The sequence below is a fragment of the Protopterus annectens genome, chromosome 4.part0 (assembly GCF_019279795.1).
Source record: "Protopterus annectens isolate FY-2018-M chromosome 4.part0, PAN1.0, whole genome shotgun sequence".
Lineage (NCBI taxonomy): Eukaryota > Metazoa > Chordata > Ceratodontiformes > Protopteridae > Protopterus > Protopterus annectens.
Window position 1 is genome coordinate 211,162,418 of NC_056733.1, and position 23,817 is coordinate 211,186,234.

The window sequence follows — 23,817 nt, forward strand, 5'->3', positions numbered from 1 at the left end:
AATGCTCATGCAGTCTTCAATGAAAAGATTTAGTGCGGCTTAAACTTAGTAACATGCCACAGTGAGTGGTCTCACACAGACTGCTGCTTTTCCATACAGGGGAGAGTATAATCTGAGAGCCCATGGACTGTACACAATGCAAGTAACATGAATCTGAACAGCAAGGCACCAACTACTGCTGGATATGGAGTCTAACACCTGCAATTTCACACACCCTTCATGTGCATGAAAAAAAAAATCTAAATATCATAAAACACATTCTAAAATCAGCAATCATTTCCAATCTTTTTACTTACATCTGACTGTCTTATGCATTGCTACTCTGTTATCATGCCAAAGTTTTCAATTAAAGCTGAAAGGTATGCTGGTATACAGCAAAGTCATCACAATGAACAAAAATACTCTCAAACCCTCCTCCTCATGTTGTGTTTCTGCTTGTACACCTCCATGTGGGCTTTGTTTCTATGTATTTACCTGCAGCAGGGAATACCTGACATTTACTTGCTGCTGCAACATTATATGAGCCTGTGCTACAGAAGAACACAAGCTCACATCTTTTTTTCCAACTGCTGTTAATCTGGTGTTAATGCTCATTAGGCAAAAAGGTCATTCTACAAAGGCTGGACAAAGAAAAACAAAAGTCCAAAGTTATTCAGAAACAAGTCAATAGTGATATGATGCTTCTTCCTAACTTACCATCTGTGTGCACTCCAACAACCAGGTAGTCGCCCATGGCACGAGCTTGCCGTAGCTGATTAGCATGGCCATAATGCACCATATCATAGCTGAAAGTGAGAAAACACATGGCTTAGAACGGTGTATAGCAAAAGAAGAAATAACATTATTAAATTTGAGCACATGGTTGTGAACCACTGCCATCTCTCCAGTGTACACACAATTAATACACACACACCTCTAAATAAACAGAGCCCAGTACCACTTCACATGCTGCAGACAGAATCCACTGTTTTACTCCTTTCAGCAATACTACAACTGCACCACATCCAACAAACAAGTTGAGACAGCATTTGAGACAAGAACCCGAAACACATAAATCTGTGCACATGCAAAACCAAATAAAAACGAACACTGATATATTACTGAACAACACAGGTACTGTTTCTTGTGCACGTACACCAACTGTGACAGGCAAGAAGAGAATTTCCAGGATATGAGCATCAGTATAGATAACAATTCTTTTAAAGTGTGGAAGTAACAATGTGCACAGCCTAAGGAAAGGGGATATTCACCAGTGGCTTGCTGGGAAAAAACACACCTTCCACATCTGTTCCAGCAAATTGTAAAGTACCAAAACACTGCCTTCTACTATATCACTGAAAGCTGAGAGGACCAAACCAAGCAACCTGGATGGTTAAAATACTGAAGCTGCCATCACTAAAACTCCTATTTGATGGGCACAATTCAAGTCCATCAGACTGTGGAAGAAGGGGGTATATCTAAGGTTAAATGCAAACGTTTAGTCCTCCTTGCCCTTGTAATACATCCAAGTGGAAGGCTTCCCTAGCAGCTTGCAGCACTTCTGAGATTTATTCTTGCAAGTCCAGTGGCAGAATCAACACTTCAGAAGAAGCTTTATGTGGCAGCAAGTTCCCAATGGCTAAACCAAAATTATCTCAGGACAGGCAAAATGCCAGAGACCCCAGAACCTACTTATTTGGGCCACTAAGTAATGAAAGAACAGATTCAGGCCTTCTGCAAAATTTCACTAGCAGTCAAATGATCTAAAAGGCTGAAGAAAATGCAAACAGGGGCTTTTCCTCATACCCTGCGAAGATCATAATTTATCACTTGCTGCCCCCTTCCTCATTGCAAGGGGCAGAATAGAGGTTCCAATGCAAAAAGGTAAACTTTCAGAGTACACATCTGAAGAATCACTGGTTTACTTTCTATGCTTTCTTTGAAGCAGCCTGATGTCTAGATGTGGGATCAAGCGGAGACAAAGTCTGCTAGGATATTCAATTCCACAGGATATAGATTGTCATGAGAAAGATGAGGCAACTGCCGACCCACTACCAGACTTGGATCACTTCCTTGCACAATAGGTGGGAGGGAGGTTTACTCTACAAGTTCAGGTACCACAGTACTGTCTGGCTGTCTAACTTTATAAGTAGGGTCTAGGATTTCCTCTACAGCCTGCTCAGCCACAAACACTGCTTGCAACTCTAGGAGGCTGATAAAGAGAAGGTTCTTGGCATGATTACACTGGCCATAAACTACAGCAGATGTGAAGTGGGTTGCCATCCCAACGACAATATCTTTATGAAGAACCTATGGGCAGAAGACTACAGAGCAACACCCTGTAAAGGAAATGCTACCTGCAAAAGGCAGACTACAGAAACTATTTGCATGGTCCCACATACACTAGTCACCATCCAAAAACTCTTCTGGCAATAGTGGCATTAATGACTGAACTGTGAAAAAGTAAAAATTTACATAATGTTTAAGAAGAAACAAGAAATCAAAAAAATTAGACCCTACCCTGTCCTGGGGACCCAAATGAAACAAGAATAAAACTCCATTCCCAAATTTATTTAGTACAATCTCCAAAAACACCTCTGTCCAAGAGAAGTTAACAGTATGCAAATAAAACTCTTGTGGAAATGTTCTGATGTACCACACAAAGATAAGACAGGAGTACCAACAGCTTGGCCCTGAATGCAGAGGGCAAAAGTTCTTATTCTGCTCCAGACAACCTGTGTTCAACTAGTGGCATGAGACCTGGAGGGACAGAATGGAGGAGGATGAGAGTGAGCAGTCACTACCAGCAAACCCATCCTGGGAAGAGGCAAGGAGGCAACTCAGTTCACTGTACTGACAAACCCTGCAGGTGTACAGGTTTATCATCCACAGCAAGGAGCCCAGCATGTCCATAATGACAGTGGAGTATCACTTACCTGGGAAGTTGCACATGCTTTGTAGCATGCATACACCACCTGGCAGCTGAAACTAAGCATGCAAGTTAATAAAGGAGTGGAGACAGGTCTGTCCACAGGATCAAAAGGCTGGTCCACTCTCTAATATTAGACTCTCCCCTTCACTGGGAATGAATGTGCTGGTGGGCTCTTGCCTATAGAGAACAAATGAGTCAATTGGATGCAAAACAAGGGAATGAGAGGGCAGCTCCTGCAGACTCAAGGGTAGTCTGAACTGGTGCTGGATCTCCCACGACAAGTTTCTCTTACAGGATTTTGTTCAGGCATGGGGGATAAGGCTGCTGTGGGCACTTAAAAGCTTTCTATTTTCTGCAAGACTATGAGATTCTGGAAAAATAAAGCAGAAATACAGATGTCCTCAATTCAGACAGGAGTCTTCCTCTTCTCTGGCAATTTTGTATGCATTACATCCTAAGAAGGATCACCAAAAATTACCACATTCCTAAAGGGGCAACCACAATCAGCCTAACAAATGTCTCATGGAAGGAAGGGGGTCATCCACATCAAAGGTGTGGCTGGACAATGAGCTCTAGTAAGTAGAGGGATGAAGCCCTGACTATGTCTCAAACAACCTATCCCGGGCGCTGAATGAGCCAAACAGGAAGGGTGGGAAGGAGCATTCAAAACTGACTTGCCTATCTTGGGGTGGGGGGCTCAGTTCCAGTGCAGGAAACAATTGTGGGTTACACCACAAATATGTAGTCCATGCATAAACAGCTGGAAGATAAGGCATGGAACCACCAAGGAGTACTTCACACTCTACCCAAGCACACTAGATGTTTGAAAGGGAGTACCTGCATGGTCCTAGAATAACAGGCACTGCGATGTGCTTGTCAGCTAACATGGGAGAAATATAAAGAGCAAACAAAAGTCTCCTAATTCCCCAAGGGATGACTTCTGAAATCCCTGGCTCTTGCCTCTCTGGCACAACATCTGCATGCTGGGAGGCGAATTAAATGGGTCAAAGCAGTGTGTCGGTTGAATGTTCACATGAATAATGGGGGTATCAAAATGAAACTAAAATGGTGCATCGGGACACAAAGAAACTACTTGACTCTCTATTATGGCTTCTCAATTTTATTCTCTCTCTCACACACTGCTAATTTATTCCCCTTTGTAAAAGTGACAGCAAAGAATCACACTGCAGGGTAGGGGACTTCTTGTAACACCCTAACATTGCCCCATCCTCATCAGGAGATGTTAAGATAGTCATGCAAACCATCTGAACTGCTCATTTCTTATAACCACACCAACCTGTAATATGGCACACAGCAGACCCCCCCCCCCCAAACATGATGCTCCAGGAAGAGGATATGTGGCCGATGGCTTAAGAGTTGCTTATTTCTCTGACTGGCCCTTCTACACCTAGGTTGCTTATCAAACCTGTGCCACAAACTGAATCCTCTCATCTGTGTCATCAGTCTAACCTCTTAAATGTGTTTAGGTTCACGTTCCATATTTGAACTCAGGCTGCACCAAATGCCTTTACCCTACTGTTTGACTTAATTGTTTCACCATACAACCCTTCCTTAGAACCAACATGGGTAATTCTGTGGGGTGGGGGGTCCTCCCTCAGAACTTGAGAAATTGGATGATGCAAGTTAGGGCCTAGGTGTTCACTTGACAAGTCATATGGGAGTTGGCAAACAGGTATTCCTGTGTTAATATACATTTCATAGAGACGCACAAGCACTGGCCGCAGTGGTGCAGCGGTTAGCATTGCCGCCTCACAGCAAGAGGTTCTCTGGTTTGATCCTCGACTAGGCTGCCTTCTGTGCAGAGTCTGCATGTCCTCCCTGTGGTCGCGTGGGTTTGCTCCGGTTTCTTCCCACATCCCAAAGACATGCTGTATGTGGATTGGACACTCTAAATTGGCCCTAGGCGTGAGTGCGCACATGTGTGTGCCTTCTGTGGAAGGTTGGGTGCTGGGCTTGCAACTCAACACCGTAAAACTTCACTGCCAATCATGAGCAGACAGGTGATCCACTGTGGCGACTCCTAACCGGAAAAAGCTGAAAGAAGAAGAAGAGACGCACAAGCACTGCACCATAGCAGACACCACATACTCATGCTGCCACGCACAAGAGTTCTGCAGGTGCCACAAATCATGCAGCAGGTACCTCAGCTAATCTGATATGCACTTCTTAATATCCAAACACTAGCCTCCAAGGACTATAACAGTGTGTGTCTAAAGCAATAGAAAACCTGCCCTCAGACACACAGTCCTTCTCCTATGGCCAATCATCTTGGCACCCAGACCAATAATCTAACACAAGTCAGCACAATAGGCAAATCCACTACCATATGACAACAGTCTGCCTTATAAACCCAGGTTTAATTCTCACAACCTTCATTTACACAGCTATTGACTGTAAGCAAGTTTATATCAAAGATCTCATGTCCCAGTAAACAAAAAGAAAACTCTAATTGGTATTACCCACTTAAACAAAAGCTGCATAAATATCTCAAAGTAAGTAATCTACACCCAGGAACTCAAAACTGCCGCTGTGAAAAAAAAAGCTCATCATGGCCTGTGCAACAATGCACAGTAAACATTTTCTAAAGGAAATTGTTTGAAATTATTTTGTGGGCTTTGCCCAAAACAGTGCCATAACAGGGGTACAGCTCTCAAGCTGAGATTAATATGTGCTACACTAAAAATTTGGGTTTAACAAGGTAAGACATTTATTTATTTAACAGGGTAAGTTAGCTTGGTCCATCATTCCCCTTTCAATCACAACCCATGCCATTTGGTAGAGAGTATATGCAAACATACACCATAGAGAAGAATACAGTTCAACCATAATCAACATAATTATGACAATAACAAATACTGCAGAGTTATATACAATTGTAAAATAATAAGAAAAAGAAGTTATGTCTTACCATAACATTCCATCTGTATTGTTGATCCTCGTTCAGTCATTACGCATGGGTATCGGTTCCGACCTCGGAACCGAGCCGGCCATTTTCCAAGCTCGCATCAGCTTCAAACTCTAGAGCTAAACTCTTACCCACAATCCTCCTCTTCCTGTTACCTCAGATTGAGTTTGCAAGTCAAAGAAGGTAGAGGCTACCTCTGGTCAAATAACCTAAGAGAACTGGATGGTGAGATCCACTAGAAACCACAGGAGGGGGAAGGAGGGAGGGTCGTAATGACTGAACGAGGATCAACAATACAGATGGAACATTATGGCAAGACATAACTTCTTTATCTGATATTGTTAATCCTCGTTCATTTCTTACGCATGGGACAGAGTCCCCAGCTACCTCTATTCCTGGGAGGCTCTCATGGAAGGACATTCCTGAGCACAATAGAACCGCAAGATGCTCTTCCCCTGGAGGCCAAGTCCAATTTGTAATGATTGATGAAGGTATGAGGCGTAGCCCAAGTTGCAGCTGCACAGATGTCCTGTAAGGAAGCTCTTGCATGGAAGGCAGCAGAAGTTGCCACCGACCTTGTTGAATAAGCTTTCATGGTAGTAGGCAATGGCATACTGCATTGTGTATAAATGAAGGTCACACAGTCCTTCAACCATCTAGCCAATGTGACCTTAGCAACAGCAGATCCTAATCTAGATCCAGAAAAAGCCAAAAATGACTGGTCAGATTAACGAAAGGGCCTAGTTCTGTTTAAGTACAAACAAATTTGCCTGTGGATATCGGATATCTAGGGTATGTAGGCAATACTCTCCTCTGTTTGAATGATTGGGAATGAAAACTGGCAATTCAATGTCTTGATTAATGGGCATTTCAGAGATCACTTTAGGCAGGAAAGATGGATTAGTTCTCAGAAACACTCTATCACTATGAAAAATCAAGTATGGACTCTTGATGCATAAAGCTTGAAGCTCAGAAATACGTCTGGCAGAAGTAATGGCGACCAAAAACAAGGTTTTCCATGACAAATACTTGAGGTCGCAAGAAGAGGCTGTTTCGAAAGGTGGCATTGTCAGAGCTTGTAGAATTATTGATAAATCCCATGGTTGAATAGGTTCTCTAAAAGGTGGCTACAGAAGAGTCACACTTTTTATGAAGGTCTTGCGCAATTTGTGGGACATAAGAGAGGAATCTTGGACACCCTCATAAAAATTAGAAATTGCAGCCAAATGAACTCTAATGGTAGAGGCCGATAGACCCGACTGAAAAGGGTCGGCCAGATAGTCTTGCATTATCGACACTGGTGCTGAGAAGGGATCTACTGGTTTATCTTTCAGCCAACAGGTAAATCTTTTCCACTTGCTCAGATAAGTAATTCTAGTGGAAGACTTATGAGATGCAATGAGAATATCACGTACTGGTAAAGAAAGATCATTCTGCCTGGCAATCAAGGGAATTGGAGTAGCCAAGCCGTGAGCTTCAGGCTGTTCAAGTTGGGATGAATCAGGTTCTGGGGATGTGAGATCAACTCTGGGGTGGGATGGAGAATCCATGGTCGATATAGTAGGTGAGGCCAAAGGAAGGGGAACCAAATCTGTTGAGGCCAATATGGTGCTATGAAGATCACCTTGCTCTTCAACCGACGGGCTTTCTTCAGAAACTGGGGAATGAGGGGAAAGGGTGGAAATGCGTAAAGAAGACCCGAGGGCCAATCGTGGACTAGAGCGTCCCTGGATGACTGTCCCGGAGGGGGAATCAGGGCAAAGTAGTTGCTGCATTTGTAGTTGGTTGGGGATGCACAGAGGTCAAAGCAAGGACGGCCCCAGCGGTGGAAGATCTCCACCGCTATCAAGGAAATCAGGGACCACTCGTGAGGTTGAAGAATGCACCTGCTGAGTCTGTCTGCTATCAAGTTGGAACTCCCAGGAATGTGCATTGCTAGAAGGAAACGGTAGCCATCGCCCATTGCCATATCCTCATGGCCTCTCGACAAAGAGGGTAAGATTTGGTTCCACCTTGCTTGTTGATATACCAGACCACCGCCATGTTGTCTGATTGAATAGCAATTGTCCCAGATGGCAGCAGGGGATGGAATGCTGGCAATGCCAGAAGCACTGCCCTCAGCTCTAGAACATTTATAAGCAGATGGGCCTCCAGTTCGGACCAAGTGTCTTGGACTGTCCCTGACATAGCCCCCCCACCCCAACAGGGAGGCGTCCGTGGTCACTGTGACCTTGGGTTGCTGGGGGGGGGAGGCAAGACCATTGTGACAGACTGTGTGTCATCCACCAATTTAAATCCTGTTTGCACCTGTGGGTTACTCGAATCAAGGCTGAAAGAGGATGCTGAAAAGGATACCATTGGGTAAGCAGTAGCCATTGTAGAAGCCTCATGTGAAACCTGGCCAGGGGAACAGTGGTGATGGAGGCTGCCATGGAACCCAACAGCTGTAGAACCGAGTGAGCCATGGATTTCTCCCTTGAAAGGATTGGAATCAGTTGTTGTTTTATCCTTAGAATTCTGTGCTGTGGAATAGCAGCTCTTCTGTTCTTTGTGTCCAAGATAACCCCTATGAATTCTGTCGACTGAGATGGGGTGAGATTGGATTTTTGCCAGTTTATGGTTATGCCTAGCCTTTGAGCAGCGAGGAGAGAGTATGCCAGGGCTTTTTCCAGTAGATGTCTGGTGGGGGCGGAAATGAGCCAGTCGTCTAGGTATGGAAACATCTGGAATCCTTGGCGTCGCAAGTGAGCTGTGACAACTGCCATGCACTTTGTGAACACTCTGGGGCCTGTAGAGAGTCCGAAGGGCAGTACTCTGAACTGGTAGTGACTGGCTCCAGCACATAAGTGCAGAAATCTTCTTGATGGCCTGTCCATTTTTATGTGGTAGTACACATCTTGAAGATCTATCGAGCACATCCAATCGTCTTTTTCCAAAAGCGGGAGGACAGACTGTATTGTGACCATCCAGAATTTTTGTACTCTCACAAACTTGTTCAATACACTGACATCCAATATTGGTCTCCAGTCCCCGGTTTTCTTTGGCACCAAAAATAGTCTCGAGTAGAATCCGGATCCTATCTGGTCTGGAGGGACTATTTGGATGACTCTCTTTCTTAGCAGCTTTTCAATCTCTAGTGCTGCATCTTTCCTTTGACTGGGAGGAACGTCGGGAACGTTTTTTGAAGGGGCAGGACAAAGATCGAAGGGGATATGATAACCTCTGGTTATAATCCTTTGTACCCAATAATCGGTGGTGATAGTTAGCCAGGCAGAAGGGTATAAGGAGAAACGTCCCCAACCAACTCCAGAGGAAAGGAGTTGGGCCACTCTTCAGGAGCACTGGTAGGATTGACCAGGGAAAGAATCCCTGGAACCCTGGTTACGTGGACCCCCTCTGCCCCAAAAGGAGCGTCTTCCCTTGTGAGTTTCCCCCTCTGTCTCTAGGGGAGAACTCGACCTGTGTGTCATGGAAAGGACCCTGAGATTTCGTGAACCATATCTTCCCACTCTTCTGGTTTCGGGAGAAAGCATGTGGAGGGGAAGAATAACGGACACCTATGGCAGAAAGGGTCTTACCGTCCTGTTCACATCTGGCCAGTGTGCTTTTAACTTTGGGCCCAAACAACGAGGAGGCCTCAATAGGAGCGTTAAGAAAGGAAGCCTTAAAGGGTTCCGCGAAATTGCACAAGCGCATCCAGGCGTGTCATCTCAAGACCGCAGCTGAACCCGCTGCTCTAGCTGCTCCTTCTGATGTGTGAGATATCAGTCGCATAGAGGAGTTAGATATTGATTCAATGGTGGCCAGTTGAGAGGCCACTTTGTCACGGACCTCATCAGACATGGCACCAGCCAAGGTTTCAGAGAGCTCAGAAATCAGATCCCTTTGAAGCCTGGTAAAGTGTACCATATAATTCAGGGACCTGATAGTAAAGGTCGCTGAAGCAAAGGTGCGCTTCCCTATCCTGTCCAGGGCCCAGGACTCTTTGTTAGGCGGATGGACAGTCTGGCTTTCTTCTTCTGCCAAATCTTTTTTTTGTTGCAGCTGCCACCACCAAAGCATCCACAGGAAGACCTTTGGACCAATGGGGATCCGAAGCAGGAGGGAACAAAATCTTATCTGGCCTCCAGGGAATAGCTTTGACGGTATCAGGAGCCTTCCAAGCACGCTGCACGATGAGCCGGACAAGTTCACTGGCAGGTGGAGTAACCCAGGAGGTAGGGGGCCGGACGCGAAAGGCCTGCAGGAAATCAGATTCCTCAGAGGTCGGATTAGAGGACTGCCAGTCACCTCTCTGTTTCAGGATTTCGAGGATATCACCAAAGGATACCTCAGAGGGTGACTGGGGGGATCCTTCCCCCTCATCAAAATCTGTGTCTTCAGTGATGGACTCCTCTGTGGAGTCCATGTGCTTCCTCTTACACAAACTTTTCCAGTGGACCTCCTCAGTGAGAGAAGCTGGAGAAGACAGTGGAAAAGGGGATTCCTGTGGGAATATGTCCTGAGGCCCTTGCACCCGGTGTCTGCTAGGTGCGATTTGTGAAACCAGTGTACCAGAGGAGGACTGAGGTATAGACAGTCCAGTATCACCAGCAGCAGCAAAAACCTTCTCCGTCAGTTGGAAGGCTGGTCCACCTGAAGAGCAGTGCATGTCTAGGACAGGGGTCACCCCTCCCCTAAGTGGCTCAGCCTGCCAACTCAGAGTCCCTGGATGGCTGTGGAGCAGCAAACTATGCGTGCCACAACTGACATCCTGGGTCGTAGCAAAGCTTTCCTGCCACGAAGGCAACTGCGGTTCCTTAGTGAGATCCATAAAGGGGACCACAGAAGGGGAAGACTGTGCTATATCCATAGACTTCAAAGGCAATGAAGGAGGAGAATAAGAAGGGGTCTTTGGAGACGGATGATCATCTCCCAAGGAAGGATAGTTCCTGAGGGGTGGGATACCTCTGGCCAAGAGCACCCGATCCACAAGACGCAATACATCGTGTCCGGAAAGGCTTCTAGTGGACCTCATGGAGACTGAGGGAGAAACAGGCCTGTCCACAGAAAAGGCAAACTCGGTGCCCATCTCGCCCATCCACACAGAGGACAATGGTGCTGAGAGAAACTGGACTACAGGTGTCTGCACAGAAGAAGTCATCGGTGCCGAGGTCATGGTCTGCACCGACACAGGGATCGGTGCCAAAGTGGTTGTTGGTACCAAAGCTGGAAGCGACAAAACTGAAGTTAACAATAAAGGTGTCGGTTCCGAGGAAGATCTCGGAGCAGACGTGGTCAAGGTCTGTGCCGACTGAATAGTCTGAACCAAGGAGCCCCTTGATGCTGATATAGTGAAGGCTGCAGGAGAAGACGGAGCCGAGATCACTAATGGAGCCGAAGGTCTAGGCACCAAAAGCACTGAGGCTGACTGAGTGAGCTCCGAAGGCAAAGATTTAGCCTTGGTAGGAACATCCAAGATTTTCTTATGGGATCTAGGAGGGGTTGAGGCCTCTGACCCAGAAATAGCCTCTGAAAAGGGAGATTTAAGAAGTCCCTTCAGTAACAACTTGTTTTTCCTTTCCAACAAGGTTCTATTCGAAAGGTTCTCACAAATAGTACAGGGTGGGTCAACAGACAAGTGGGACGCCTCCAAACAATAAACGCACAAAAGTGTGCATCAGAAGTAGGTAATTTGTGTCCACAATCAGAACACCTCTTAAACCCCGGACTACCTTTCTTATCTGCCGTGACAGCAAATTAATTAACAGAAAAAGGTACCAGCAATGGTACAAAAGAATACCCGAAGGTATGAGAAAAAAAGGGAAGGATTACCAGTGATGGTAAAGAGAGACTACCTCCTGGTAAAAGGGTAGAGAAAAGAGCAGAAAAACTCAGAGATCACATCCCTTCTGAAGAAAATATGTACGGTAGATGCGATAGGGTAAGAGACAATGAAATATAAACTTTTCTGACAGAAAAGTAATATGGAAGACTATTAAACAACAAATAACTGTACTTAGCTCAAGAGAAGTAGCTTGACACGACCGAATGGCAACGCAGCAAACGAAATCTGAGGTAACAGGGAGAGGGGGACTATGGGTAAGAGTTTAGCTCGAGAGTTTGAAGCCGACGCAAGCTTGGAAAATGGCCGGCTCAGTTCCGAGGTCAGAACCGATACCCATGCGTAAGGAATGAACGAGGATTAACAATATCAGATCACAAGTTTAAACTATGTATTTTGCAATATGTACACAGTGTGAACACTACTTAGTTTACAAACATACGGATATCTTCAGAGTTCAGACAGGTAAACATTTTGGTAATTACATATTTTCATCTTAAAGATGTTAGCAGGAAGCTTATGCTACAGTCGTAAAGCATCTCTGCTTACAATTGATGTAGATCATTAAGTTTGTACTTTTTTGTGACAAAGAATTCCACATAAATTATAACAATTTAATTGTGTGTTCAAAGTCCCACATAAAATACAAAAAAACAAATGAAATGTCCAGAGTAGTACACTGTCGAAGGAATGATCTCCAATGTTCATGGATAAGGCTGATGTTTCAGGTTGTTAGATATTAATTAAGAAGAAAAGGGTGTTGGATCTGTCATGGGAGAGTTAGGAGGACACATAGGATAGAGACAATGACAACTTTCACTAAAGACAAAAATAAATAAAATCATAGGGCCAATGTTTTCCAAGGGAAAATTCAAGAACACTATTTATGATGCATGGACACTGGGGTAATAGAGGATTCACTTTACAAAGTCGAATTTCCAAAAGATCGAATTTCATATGGTCAAGACCATATGATCGAACTTTCGGAAGGGGGGGGGGCAAGCCACCCTGCAGCCCCCACACCCCCGCTTGTTAAATATTCCAACTCCAGGATCACACTACAGCAAGCGAGAAAAAGGGAAATCTTCCGTTATGCGCTGAATGCAGATCTCTGTTCACAATGCCGAGATTCCAAAAGTTCGATCATATGGTCTTGGCCATATGAAATTCGATCTTTTGGCAATTTGACATTGTGAAGTGTTCCCGGAATAGGACACACACAATATCACCTCAAATGGCATTGGATGGCTGGGGAGGTGAAGTGCAGTCAGTGTAGGAGTTTTTTTTTTTTATTAGTTGTGTGAGCCTCTGTTGTAGTTCCTACTTTGCCTGTGCTGCTCAGTGAAGCTGAACCTCTGTCTTAGCTAAGAAGTTGCCTGTGCTGCTCAGTTATCCTGATTAATGGCACTCCAGTATCACTGTAAATGGGTTGTACTGCATCGGGTGGTATACTGAAATTAATGGACAGCAGACAGGAACAGTGAATATAATTTACTGGGAAACGGGACTGAATATAATAAATCACAAGTAGCTGAAAGCAGGAAAATCCTGACCCAAGTTGTAGCAAATAAATAAAAAAAAAGCTTCACTGGCTTTGACAAAGCACAGGTGGTGGGACAGTGTGTGCATGCTTTACTGTTTGAAAAACAAAAAAAAACAGGTTTGTGGTTTCCCCTTGAGACTTTATGTGTAAAGTACACTGTCAAACACTCCATTTGTTTGATAAATAAATAAAATAAAACGTACAAAATTCCTCTAAATGCTTTCATGCTGCATAACTCTACTTGAGACACAGCAATGAATGAACACCCGGGCTAAATAATCTTTTCAGAATGACATCAGGTATTTCATTATACAAGTTTAATACTTATATGTTCATTTAAGCCTGGTACTATATTAAAATCCCAACCCCTAGAAACTCTTTCTAACTTCATCTGGCAGTCAGTATAGGCAGCTCATCCTTCAGAAGACGGACAACTAAACACAGTACTTTGAATGCCATCTATGACAATCAGTGAGCTGAAAATGGATCTGTACAAGAGTCAACAGAAATGATCTCTTAATCAAACCTGCTACTGCAGAAATGTAAGTTTAGGCAGGGATCAGCAAACCTCCACTCCTGAAAACTTGTGGGTATGCATGATGATCCATATACAATCTGGCTATAAACCAATGAGATGCTTTCACATGCAAGCAAGTAAACATGAAACATTACAGTGGTGCTATATAAATGATCATGTTCCTTCCTGGGTGGTAGTGTTAGATCACATTCAGTCATACTGAGGATAGAAATAAATTAGGAATCTCTGACGTCTCCCAAGCTAAATATGTTTAGAAAAATGCATCTCAAAAGGGACACTTATATTTAGTAATGGGTCTGATGAGATACAGATAAATGGACATAAAATACTTTTCTGCATCTAGCGGACATGCCTTTGGAGATTATATGAGAGTCATGATGGTCAAAAGAAAAGGAATTAACAAGAAGAGTGCCTAGATCCCTTTTGACATTTGCCAGTTGGAAGGCTGCATCACAAATATGGTATAATTTTGAAATGTTTTGTTTACCAAAATGAACTATACTACATGTTCTTCACATTTAATTTGAGATGGCCATACTTAAATCAGTTGTTAATGTGCTCAAACCCATGCTGTAGCAATTGTGAGTCAATGGAAGATCAAACATTCCCACCCAATTTACAGTTTTCTCTAAACTTAGATAATACTATACCAGGAGTGTTGGCCTGAAGGTCAAAGAAATAGATTCCAAATAGGAGAGGGCCAAACTCTGAGCACCATGCTACAAAATTGATAACTATATTGATTTCAGAAGTGGGACCTATGACAATACCCAAAAAGGTTCTGTCAGACAACTAATTATCTATGCATTATATGGCATAAGCATTTATATTCAGATTTACAAGTCTGTCAATAATGCCTGCAAAAGAAATACTGTCAAAAGCCTTGGTCAGGTCCATTTATGCTACATACACTATATAACTGACAATTACTGCTCTGGTGACTTTTTTTATAGAAATTACATAGGTTAAGGAAGCAAGGCCTGCCTTTCACAAAGCTAAACTGATGAGTATCCAGGGCTAAGAGATTTTCAATGTGCATTTGTGACCACCCTAGTGACATTAGTTAAGTCCCAAATAGCAGAGTGAAAAACCTGAAAAAGACTGGCTTCCATGGCTCTCAATCTGAAGTACAGTCACTTTTTGGATTGCTCGCGAGTCTTGAAATGCAAACAAGCATCTTGATGGTCTAAGACAGCACATCCCACCTTCTTCTGCAAGGTGCAAAAAAGATGATCTGAAAAAAAAAAAAAACACACAAAAGCCATCCATGGGGATTGAAGTGTTTAGCCACTTGGATCTAAAATGGGCCCAAGGTTCTTGCTATTTCTTAGCAAAAAAAAAAAAAAAAAATATATATTATATTAAATATATATATATACAGTAGAATCCTTGTCCTCTCTGGTCTGGAAAAAAAACTCCTCAATGACTCTCTTCTTTAAAAAGTTGAGGGATCTCCATTTTCAACAATACTCTGACAGAGTGCAAGGTCTGGCAATAGGATATAGGAACAGAAATTCCTCAACCACTGGCAATACTCTCCAGTACCCAGTACATTTTTAACCGTCTCATTTTAAAAGGTGACACAGACACACTTACAGTAACAGAAATCAACCATAACATTTCCCTTCTTTTTTTTCATACAGTGCACACGTTCTTGATATTTCCATTTGCTCAAACATTACACAAACTGCTCAAATCCTGACTTCCCTTAAATCCTGCTCCTCCTAAGTATTATTCTGCATGTACTGTTCCCACAAATATCATTTATTTCTATGCAATTTGTTCCATATTTTTCCTAAGGATCCTAACTCCAGCTCTTTAATCTCCTTTACAATATTCAGTACTTCAATTACAATTGGTTTACATTTTTTCATTTTCTTGTATTGGCTTTTTCTGCAGCTAACAGCATTAAACATATTAAGGTCTTACTGTGTTTAGAGGATTCAGATCCTATATCCCAGCTCAAAAGAATCACTTTCTTAGTTACAACCATATGCTCCCCCAACATTTCTGACAAAGTACTTTATAGGAAATTTTTAAATACTGCCAATTTGCTACACTTGCAAAAAAAATGCTCCCAGTTACACCCCCTTTATTTACCACCACAACCTTTAGCATTTGCTACCCACCTCAGTAAAGATTCTCTGAGGTCTGCCTGCTTGGGGTATAAACATACCTATGCAAACACTTCCAAGTAAAAATCCTAAACCTTCTGGACTTCACTGCACACCTGGGGGGGGGGGTCACACTTGATGTCCTCCCATTCTGACTTTGTAAACTGCCTTTCAAGTCTCTCTTCCCAACCTTTTCTAACTTTTTCTGATTGATTCTTACAATTAGCATGATGCATTTTGTATGCCCTACTAATTCTGTACTTTTAACAGTAGCCTCTGTTATAGACAACTACAATCTGTATTAGAGCTGGTCTTTCACTTAACATTCCTCTGTCCCTTTCTCTCTGCTCACACTCTATCAATCCCTGACAGGGAAGGCAGTCTCTAACCTGCAGTCCAAACTTCTGCTTTTCCTCATCCTACTCTATTACCTTTCCTAAGTATTCAATCACATTATCTTAGTTCCTTTGCCAATTTTCTCCAGTCAATTCCAATCCCTTCTTTCTATTCCCCTACTTGCAGACATCCCTACTGGCAAAGTATAATTTCTCTATTCTTGTGATGATGTACTTCTTAAAACATTTTCTGCTACTTTATGAAAATAATATTCTGTATAACCATCATTGTCATTCTCCTTAATGATTTGCATCCAATATCCTACCCTCCTACCTTCCCCTTAACTCTCAAACTTCCCATTTCATCGTCATTGCTTTCTACTTTGTGTTACGTATATTCACCTTAACTGTGCAAATCTAAAGTATTCCTACAAATTCGGCAATCCTAAACCACCTTGTTCCATGAGGATGTTCAACTTATCTCACTTAACTTTTGCCCTCTTCACCTCCCAAATAAATTCCTTCAACTATTTTATTATTTTCCAGAAAGTCTCTTCTGGTTTATAAAAATAAACCTGACCATCATATAAAACTAAAGGAACTAAAACATTTCACTGCTTGTATTTTACTATTCAAACCCATAATCAAGAGCTTCCAGTTTTGCAGTTTTTATATTATCTTTTGCTTAGTATCTTCATAAAAGACTGGAGAGGTTGCAAAATGTTTAACAACAACAAAGTGTATTTTCTGGATTTTTCAAGTAAAAAATATCATCTGCAAATAAAGTTAACTTTTCTTGATTACCATTCCATTCATACATTTGAATTTATAAGTCTCTTATTTCTTTCACCAATGGCTCCTAATACAAATATATTTATTTATTAGCACTTGTTTACTGGGAAAGTGCGACTGGGTCATGACAGGCCCTTTTCAGTAGCGGCCAGGGAAGAACATCTTACAAAATGTAATACAATACAATACAATACAATATGAGGCAAAACAGCAAACATTAACTATCACATACAAGATACAAAAATTAGTATATAAAAGAAACAACAGATCCTGGAAATCATAACATTTCAGAGTTACATTTCAGTTTTACTGTACCAAAGATAATGTTAAGAACTTCCATTAGGTTAATAAGACAACCACAATAGAATGTGAGGGACATTACTCTTAGCAGACTGTTTGGTAAGAAAAGAGAACCCATGCCTGTTTCTCTGTTCAAACACAGATTGCCAGAGGGAAGCCTTCTACCACACTTCTTGCCTTTGACCCTTTTTATACCCTCCTAATTAACCCTATTATTCTATTACATGAATGCAAATGCAACTATTACCCCACTCATAAATTTCCAGCTGACTTTACAGAATGCTTTCTCTACATCAAGATTCATGAACAATAGCAACATTTTCTTACATTTAGTTTCTCTGTGGATCATCACTGTTCTATTAATGTTATTGAATGTTTGACTTAGCTCCACAAAACCACACTGATCCATATCTATCAATTTTGACATTTCTGCCATTCTCTTATCCGGTATAAACAAACAGTATAAAATTATGGTTTAAAATAAAAATGGGTATATATGAAGCTGGATCTGAGGGGTCTTTACCCTCTTTGGGTAATGCAGCCATCACAGCTTTCTTTCATGATGTCAGTATCCCCCTCTTTTAAAACAATGTTAAGCTGAACTGTCCAGATCTTTATTACTTTCTTCCTTCCTAAAGTCCTAACATTCACAGGAATACCATCTGTTCCTGGCAAGTTACCTACTGACTGAGTATACATTACCATTGTTAACTCATCTTAATTGTTGAGTCTCATCTTCCTCTAACCTTGGCATAGGTCTTCCATAAATATTTTCATTTGTGATTTTTTTCCTGGCTTCCACACTCCTCTGTTTTACACAAATTTCAATACAATTTCCAAAATATTTCTATAGGATCACTGATTATTTTTCTTGTCATAGGCTTCCTGCATTTAGTGACAACCCTTTCCATTTTCAGTTGCCTAAGTCATTGTGCTAAAAGTGTGTGTGCTCTCAAAAAAAAAAAAAAAAAAAAAAAAAATCAAAGGAGATGTTAAAATGGATGTATAATGTTTGCAGATTCAGTTGTGTCGGCACGATTTGGAATGTATGATGCTTGCAACTGAGATTGTGTCACTTTGGTTTATTTTCCTTTATATAAACGGAACATGGTCTATTTCATACCTTATAATTTAATAAAGATGTTTCTTGTTTAAAGAAAAAAACTTTGCTAACCCCTCTAAACAATTCCTATTACTCATTTCCTATATATTTTTCTTTTATTTCAACATTTTAACCTTCATTTTCATTTTATCCCACTCACTAGCTGTCCTTTCAGAAGAAATCTCCATCTTCCCTTATAATTACTGATTCATTCCCACCACCCATTCCTTAAACTTCTTTCTTTTAACAGGCAAGAAGGAACACACCAGTGCCATATTTTTACTTTATTATCATGCATCTTTATCTTAGTTTTTTAGTGTGTGATCTGAAATCGTTACTGAATGCATGTCAAAAGCTTCAATTAAACATACATGGTCCTGTGAAATATAATTTCTATCCAACCTAACCCAGTTATTGTGCCTTGCAGAATAATAAGCATAATAATAATAATAATAATAATGATAAGCAATTGGTCAGTTGACCATGGACTGAGACTGAAACTGGTCAGGATTTATCAGTGCTTTACCGCGGTAAAAATTCAAATAAATAAATTTTGTCTGAGTTCATACTACTGAATTCTCGTCTTATATACCAAGTATTAATATCTATTATTTGGAAACCTACTCTCTTTTGTTACATTTTCTCTTGTAGGTCACCCAAATAAATCCTTACTGTTGCAAATCAAATTTCAGTCCCCACTGATATATAATAATCCTTGCTGAAAAATTATAATTTCTCCCAAAATTGTCTTAAGATTCATAAAGGCAGTTTTAAGTGGTATATAAATGCATACCACTGTAATCCTCCTCCCTCCCCTGCCCCTAACTCCCTTACTACCACAAATCTATCACTATTGTTTTTTCTCTTCTATTACTATTGGAGCTCCTCTAGCAGTCAGTATTATTTCTCCTGTTTTCCTTTGCTCCTGATATTCTGCTGAGTGACCACCCTGAAATCATTTATCAAATTCACATTCACATTTATATACAAATGTGTCTCCTTCAACATTGCTATTTGCATCCCAGTTCTTAATATAATTCAATACTCTTTCTGTTACCTGCAAGGCCATTCACATTCCATGACAGTACCGACAGTAGTCATTATGATAGAAAACAATTGCTCCCACATGTTACATGACAATTCTTGTGAATGCATATCTCCAACATTTAGCTTATATACACACTCATGTTTGGTAGAATGCTATCTTATGCAGTTGATCCTTCTCATCTCCATTTGAACCTGTGCCAAAATGCTGAATATGTTTCCTTCAATGAAAACATACACACACAAAAAATAAGACAGATATTCAGAATTCCCCAGTCCGCTTTTAATTTAGAAAATACACATAACTATGTACATATTCAAAAAAAATAAGTTTTCCACACTTGGTAGCATCAACTGTTCACTATCAAAAGCTGCACCCACATGCATTACCTACTCTAATATTATCTAATATTAAGGTTACCCATCCTAACACACATTATGGCTTGTGTTCTCAAACAGATTGCTGCCTGTTTTTTGATTATATCCAATACTCTCCCAGATGTGAAAAACAGCTTGCAGGATTTCAATAAATATTAACTTTTCATTCTAAGAAATAGTGTACTGGCTAATTTTAACTAAATAAACAGAATAAAGTACTGTTATATTAAACTCAATGAAGTATTAAGGCTGCTGAATAGGCAGCTACTTATATATAGTATTAACGTACCACAGTTTCAAACTTCATTTATTTTTTACTGAACTGCTTGCTATGGTAAATTTAAATGTAGGTTACATCCAACCTTGTACATTTCTCTCAGCACAGAGTGTACAGTAGTCTCATGATTAATTGCTTGCAACTGCATTCAGCTCATCTCCAATTAAAAGTAGTTGGTAATGAAGAAAAAAAACTACCAACTTTGAACATGTATGAAAGGATCTTTGTAAATTCACTCAGAACACACGGTTTAGACTTCTCATGGTTAATTGCTTCCATTTGTAATAATTTTGTTGTCTCCCACTAAAATCATTTGCTAAAGTACAAAATAACTAATGACTCTGTAATACAAGAAAACTACAATTTTCCATGTCTTTCGTCATTTTGTCTTATTTTTTCAAAAATGCTTACTTAAAACAACGTGTTTATAGCTTAAACCAAAAACATTAATCTATATATCCACCATTTCAAAAACAATGGAAATTATCTTAATTCTACATATAATGTGATCAATACTTTTACAAACCCCACCTCAGAAGCCCAGGAACACAACATTATACTAACTTCCTTCTGATATTTTTTGTTACAGTATAAAGCCTGGATGCATTACAACTAAGAAAAAAAATACTTTCTTGCTTTAATATCTTTAGCATATACAGCAGTCATTGGTAAGATTCCACTCCACCTCATATTTAAACCTGACTGTGCCCTATACACTCTATACAAAATTGCTTTTCAATATAATGTAATTTATATCATGAAATTTTCATACAAATATTAATAAGAACACAAACTTTTTACTTGCAGTTACTTCTTCAGTCCCCTTATTGTCCTTCACATTTTTATTTAAAACTCTATTAGCATGCACATCAGCTCAACAAAATGTACTTTCTTCTTAAAGATAACATTTCAAGCATCAAAAGGATGCTGCCAAACCACTTATCATTCTGTCCATCTGGATGAGAATTGTATGCTTGCAAATGTGATAAGCAAAGAAAATGGTGGGATTAAGAAAAATGGTAATGAAGATCATTTCTTTGCAACAACTGACAGAGCAGATATTATTGAATTAGAAGTTGGATATATTCTTGTAATTGCAGATTCAATTATTAGAGGAACGGATGCTTACATCTGCAGAGAAGATAATGAACACTGAATAGTGCTATGCTCACCAGGAGTAAAAATAGAGGATGTGATGCAGGCCTTAGAACACCTTAGTGTAAGGAAGTACAGATACTGACTGTTACGGAACTTATAGACCTCTTAGATAGCATAACTTGTACAGATGTTATGCAGCATTTTTCATAAATTACATACCGAAAGGAGAGTCATGCTATTGCCAGGTTGAAAATTTTACAGTTCACAGATAGCAACATATGATGCATCTCTAACGGCTGGTAATACTAGGGGCATTAATAACAATTTCAAAATAACCACCTCTAATGAGCCAATGTTGTTGCATCTTTTATGTGTTTCACATTAACCTTATAATACATTCCAGTAATAGTCCAAAAGTGGGAAAAAAAATCTTCCATTTTGAATTTAATCCAAGGGAATGTAACTGGCAACTCACACAGGAAGCCCAATAAGACAACAGCGAAATGGTTTTGCAGAACAAATAAAGCCAATTCTTTTTCCAAACTTGCATCAAGAAAAGTCCTCCCCAGTAAATGATGGTTTGAATCTCCCCTTAAAATAGCCAGTAGAACTAACCCACTGGAAAAAGCATTCACAAGTCCAACTGTGTTATAAATACCCATTCAAGAGACGTTGATCTTTTCTGCAATATAAAGAGAACATGTTGGAGAAATACACAAGTATTACAGTGAATTCCACTTCTTTGGAATCATCTTCCTCTCCAAATAAAACAAAGTATCTTACTCCATTCAAACATAATCTGGATGAATTGATGAGAATCCACAAATTCATTCCTGTAGCAGCACCCCTACTTTTATGAAAAAGAGTAAGAAAATGTTCCATTGCTCTGGGTTATTTCGCATTTAAATTACAAGGGCAAAAAACTTAATGGGAATACATGGCTTGGTATCTAAAGATCCTCAATGGTAAATAGCCTATTCATTTGTACAGCCAGTACCCTTAAGGGCTGTAAAACCTCCACTCAAAACCTTTGTTAATCTGGGATAAAAGCAGTCGTATAATGCAGTCTTAGTAAACAGCTTCTTCGTCCCAAAGCCATAAGTTTTTGTGTCCCATTTCTCACAGCTGCTGCATGTGAAGCCCTGGCTACACTTTGCAGTCATTACATTTGTGACTCTACCAACAATGGTAATAGTGATACTGTTGTCTTAGGAGTTCTTCATATTCTCTCCTTCTGCCTCTGGTACATATATCTCCAGTCCAAGCCTGTCTCAATGTGTTCCACGACTTCACTATACAATGCTGATGCTTCCAAATCAAAACTTCTATTAACAGCACAACTGCTAGAGTTATCTATTTTCACTCCAACTTTGACAGTTGAAACAAGTACACACACTTCCTGCATCTAGTGTGTCTCCTCCTAAATATTTATACCACTTTCCTCCACCACAGAGTATTCTCTTCCAGCCACCTATAACCTGGACGGGAGAGACTGGATCAAAAAGAGTAGTCTCCTCTGAAAATGACTATAGGCATACTGGAGCTAACCCAGTCAAAAAAATAATAATGATAATAATTAAATGGCTGCCAGCAGCTTAATGTATTTTATTTCAGCAGAACTAGTGCCTGCCTGACAGGGATGGAAGAGAGGCCAGAATGAGCATTGGGAAGGGACATGGCGCCAGTATGATAGCAGGATGTAGAAATAAAAAATGCTCTAAGGTGTCACACAGCCTCCGTCGCAGCTCTGGGAGTTTCAAGCACAAACAAATTGGAAAGTCTGAACTTGGGTTCAACTGACTCTTTCATTAAATTTCATATTTTCTTAGCTTTGATATGTGAGCTGCATGCATGTTTTGGAGGTTTCCCACTGAACTGTTGAACTGTAACAACTTTTTACAGCTCAGTTTTTGAGGAAGAGAGAGACTTAAAAGGCTTAATCAAGGAAGCAAAATGATACCGCTTTAATTTTTCAACCTACATCGGCATTTCAAGAGAGTTGGCATTGGAGGCATAATGAAGGAGGCCAAAGGACCCTGCTCAAATATCTGAAGCTTCTAACAGACGATATTAGCCTGCAAAGCCTTCTAAGATGCCTTTTTATGCTGTTAAACTTTCAGTACACGAAGCACATTGTGCAAGAAACTTACGCAAATTAAACACTTTGGATGCCCAACTGCCAGAAGAAATATGCCTGCCATGCAAATACTCAATAAAAGATGACTATTCATAGGACAGAAACCCACACAATATGCACCACAAACTATGTAAATGTGGAAAAAATGTGGAAAAAAGAATGACATGATACCAATGAAAGTAAGAAGAAGGAAATGAAGAAGAGAAAAGCAAACCAGAAATTAGCTCAGAAAAACATCACAACAGGGTTAAATCCCTGACAGTCATGCAGACAATGAGGGAACAACAAGCGACCCAGGTGCTGGAGAAGCTGATGAAGGAAGGTAGGAATACGATGAGGCACTGTTTCACCCCATCGTGGAAGGAAGGAGGAAGTTTAAACCAATGTGCTGTCAAAATCTAGCAAATGCTACTGATTATGGCAGGCAGTAGATGGTTTAGGGACAGCTGCCTAGCTGTGCAAGGTTGTGAGCATAGACTGCAGCCCTCAGAGTACAAG

The 23,817-nt window shown here is 40.8% G+C and overlaps 1 protein-coding gene across 3 annotated transcripts in view; it reads right to left on the reverse strand.

Annotated features, from left to right (window-relative positions):
* Positions 1–23,817, reverse strand: part of PCYT2 (phosphate cytidylyltransferase 2, ethanolamine) — a 944,538-nt gene that overhangs the window by 863,772 nt on the left and 56,949 nt on the right. For all 3 annotated transcript variants that reach the window (XM_044068212.1, XM_044068210.1, XM_044068211.1), the window contains exon 2: positions 697–785. In XM_044068212.1, coding sequence (XP_043924147.1) covers positions 697–785 — 89 coding nt within the window. The remainder of the gene's footprint in view (positions 1–696; positions 786–23,817) is intronic.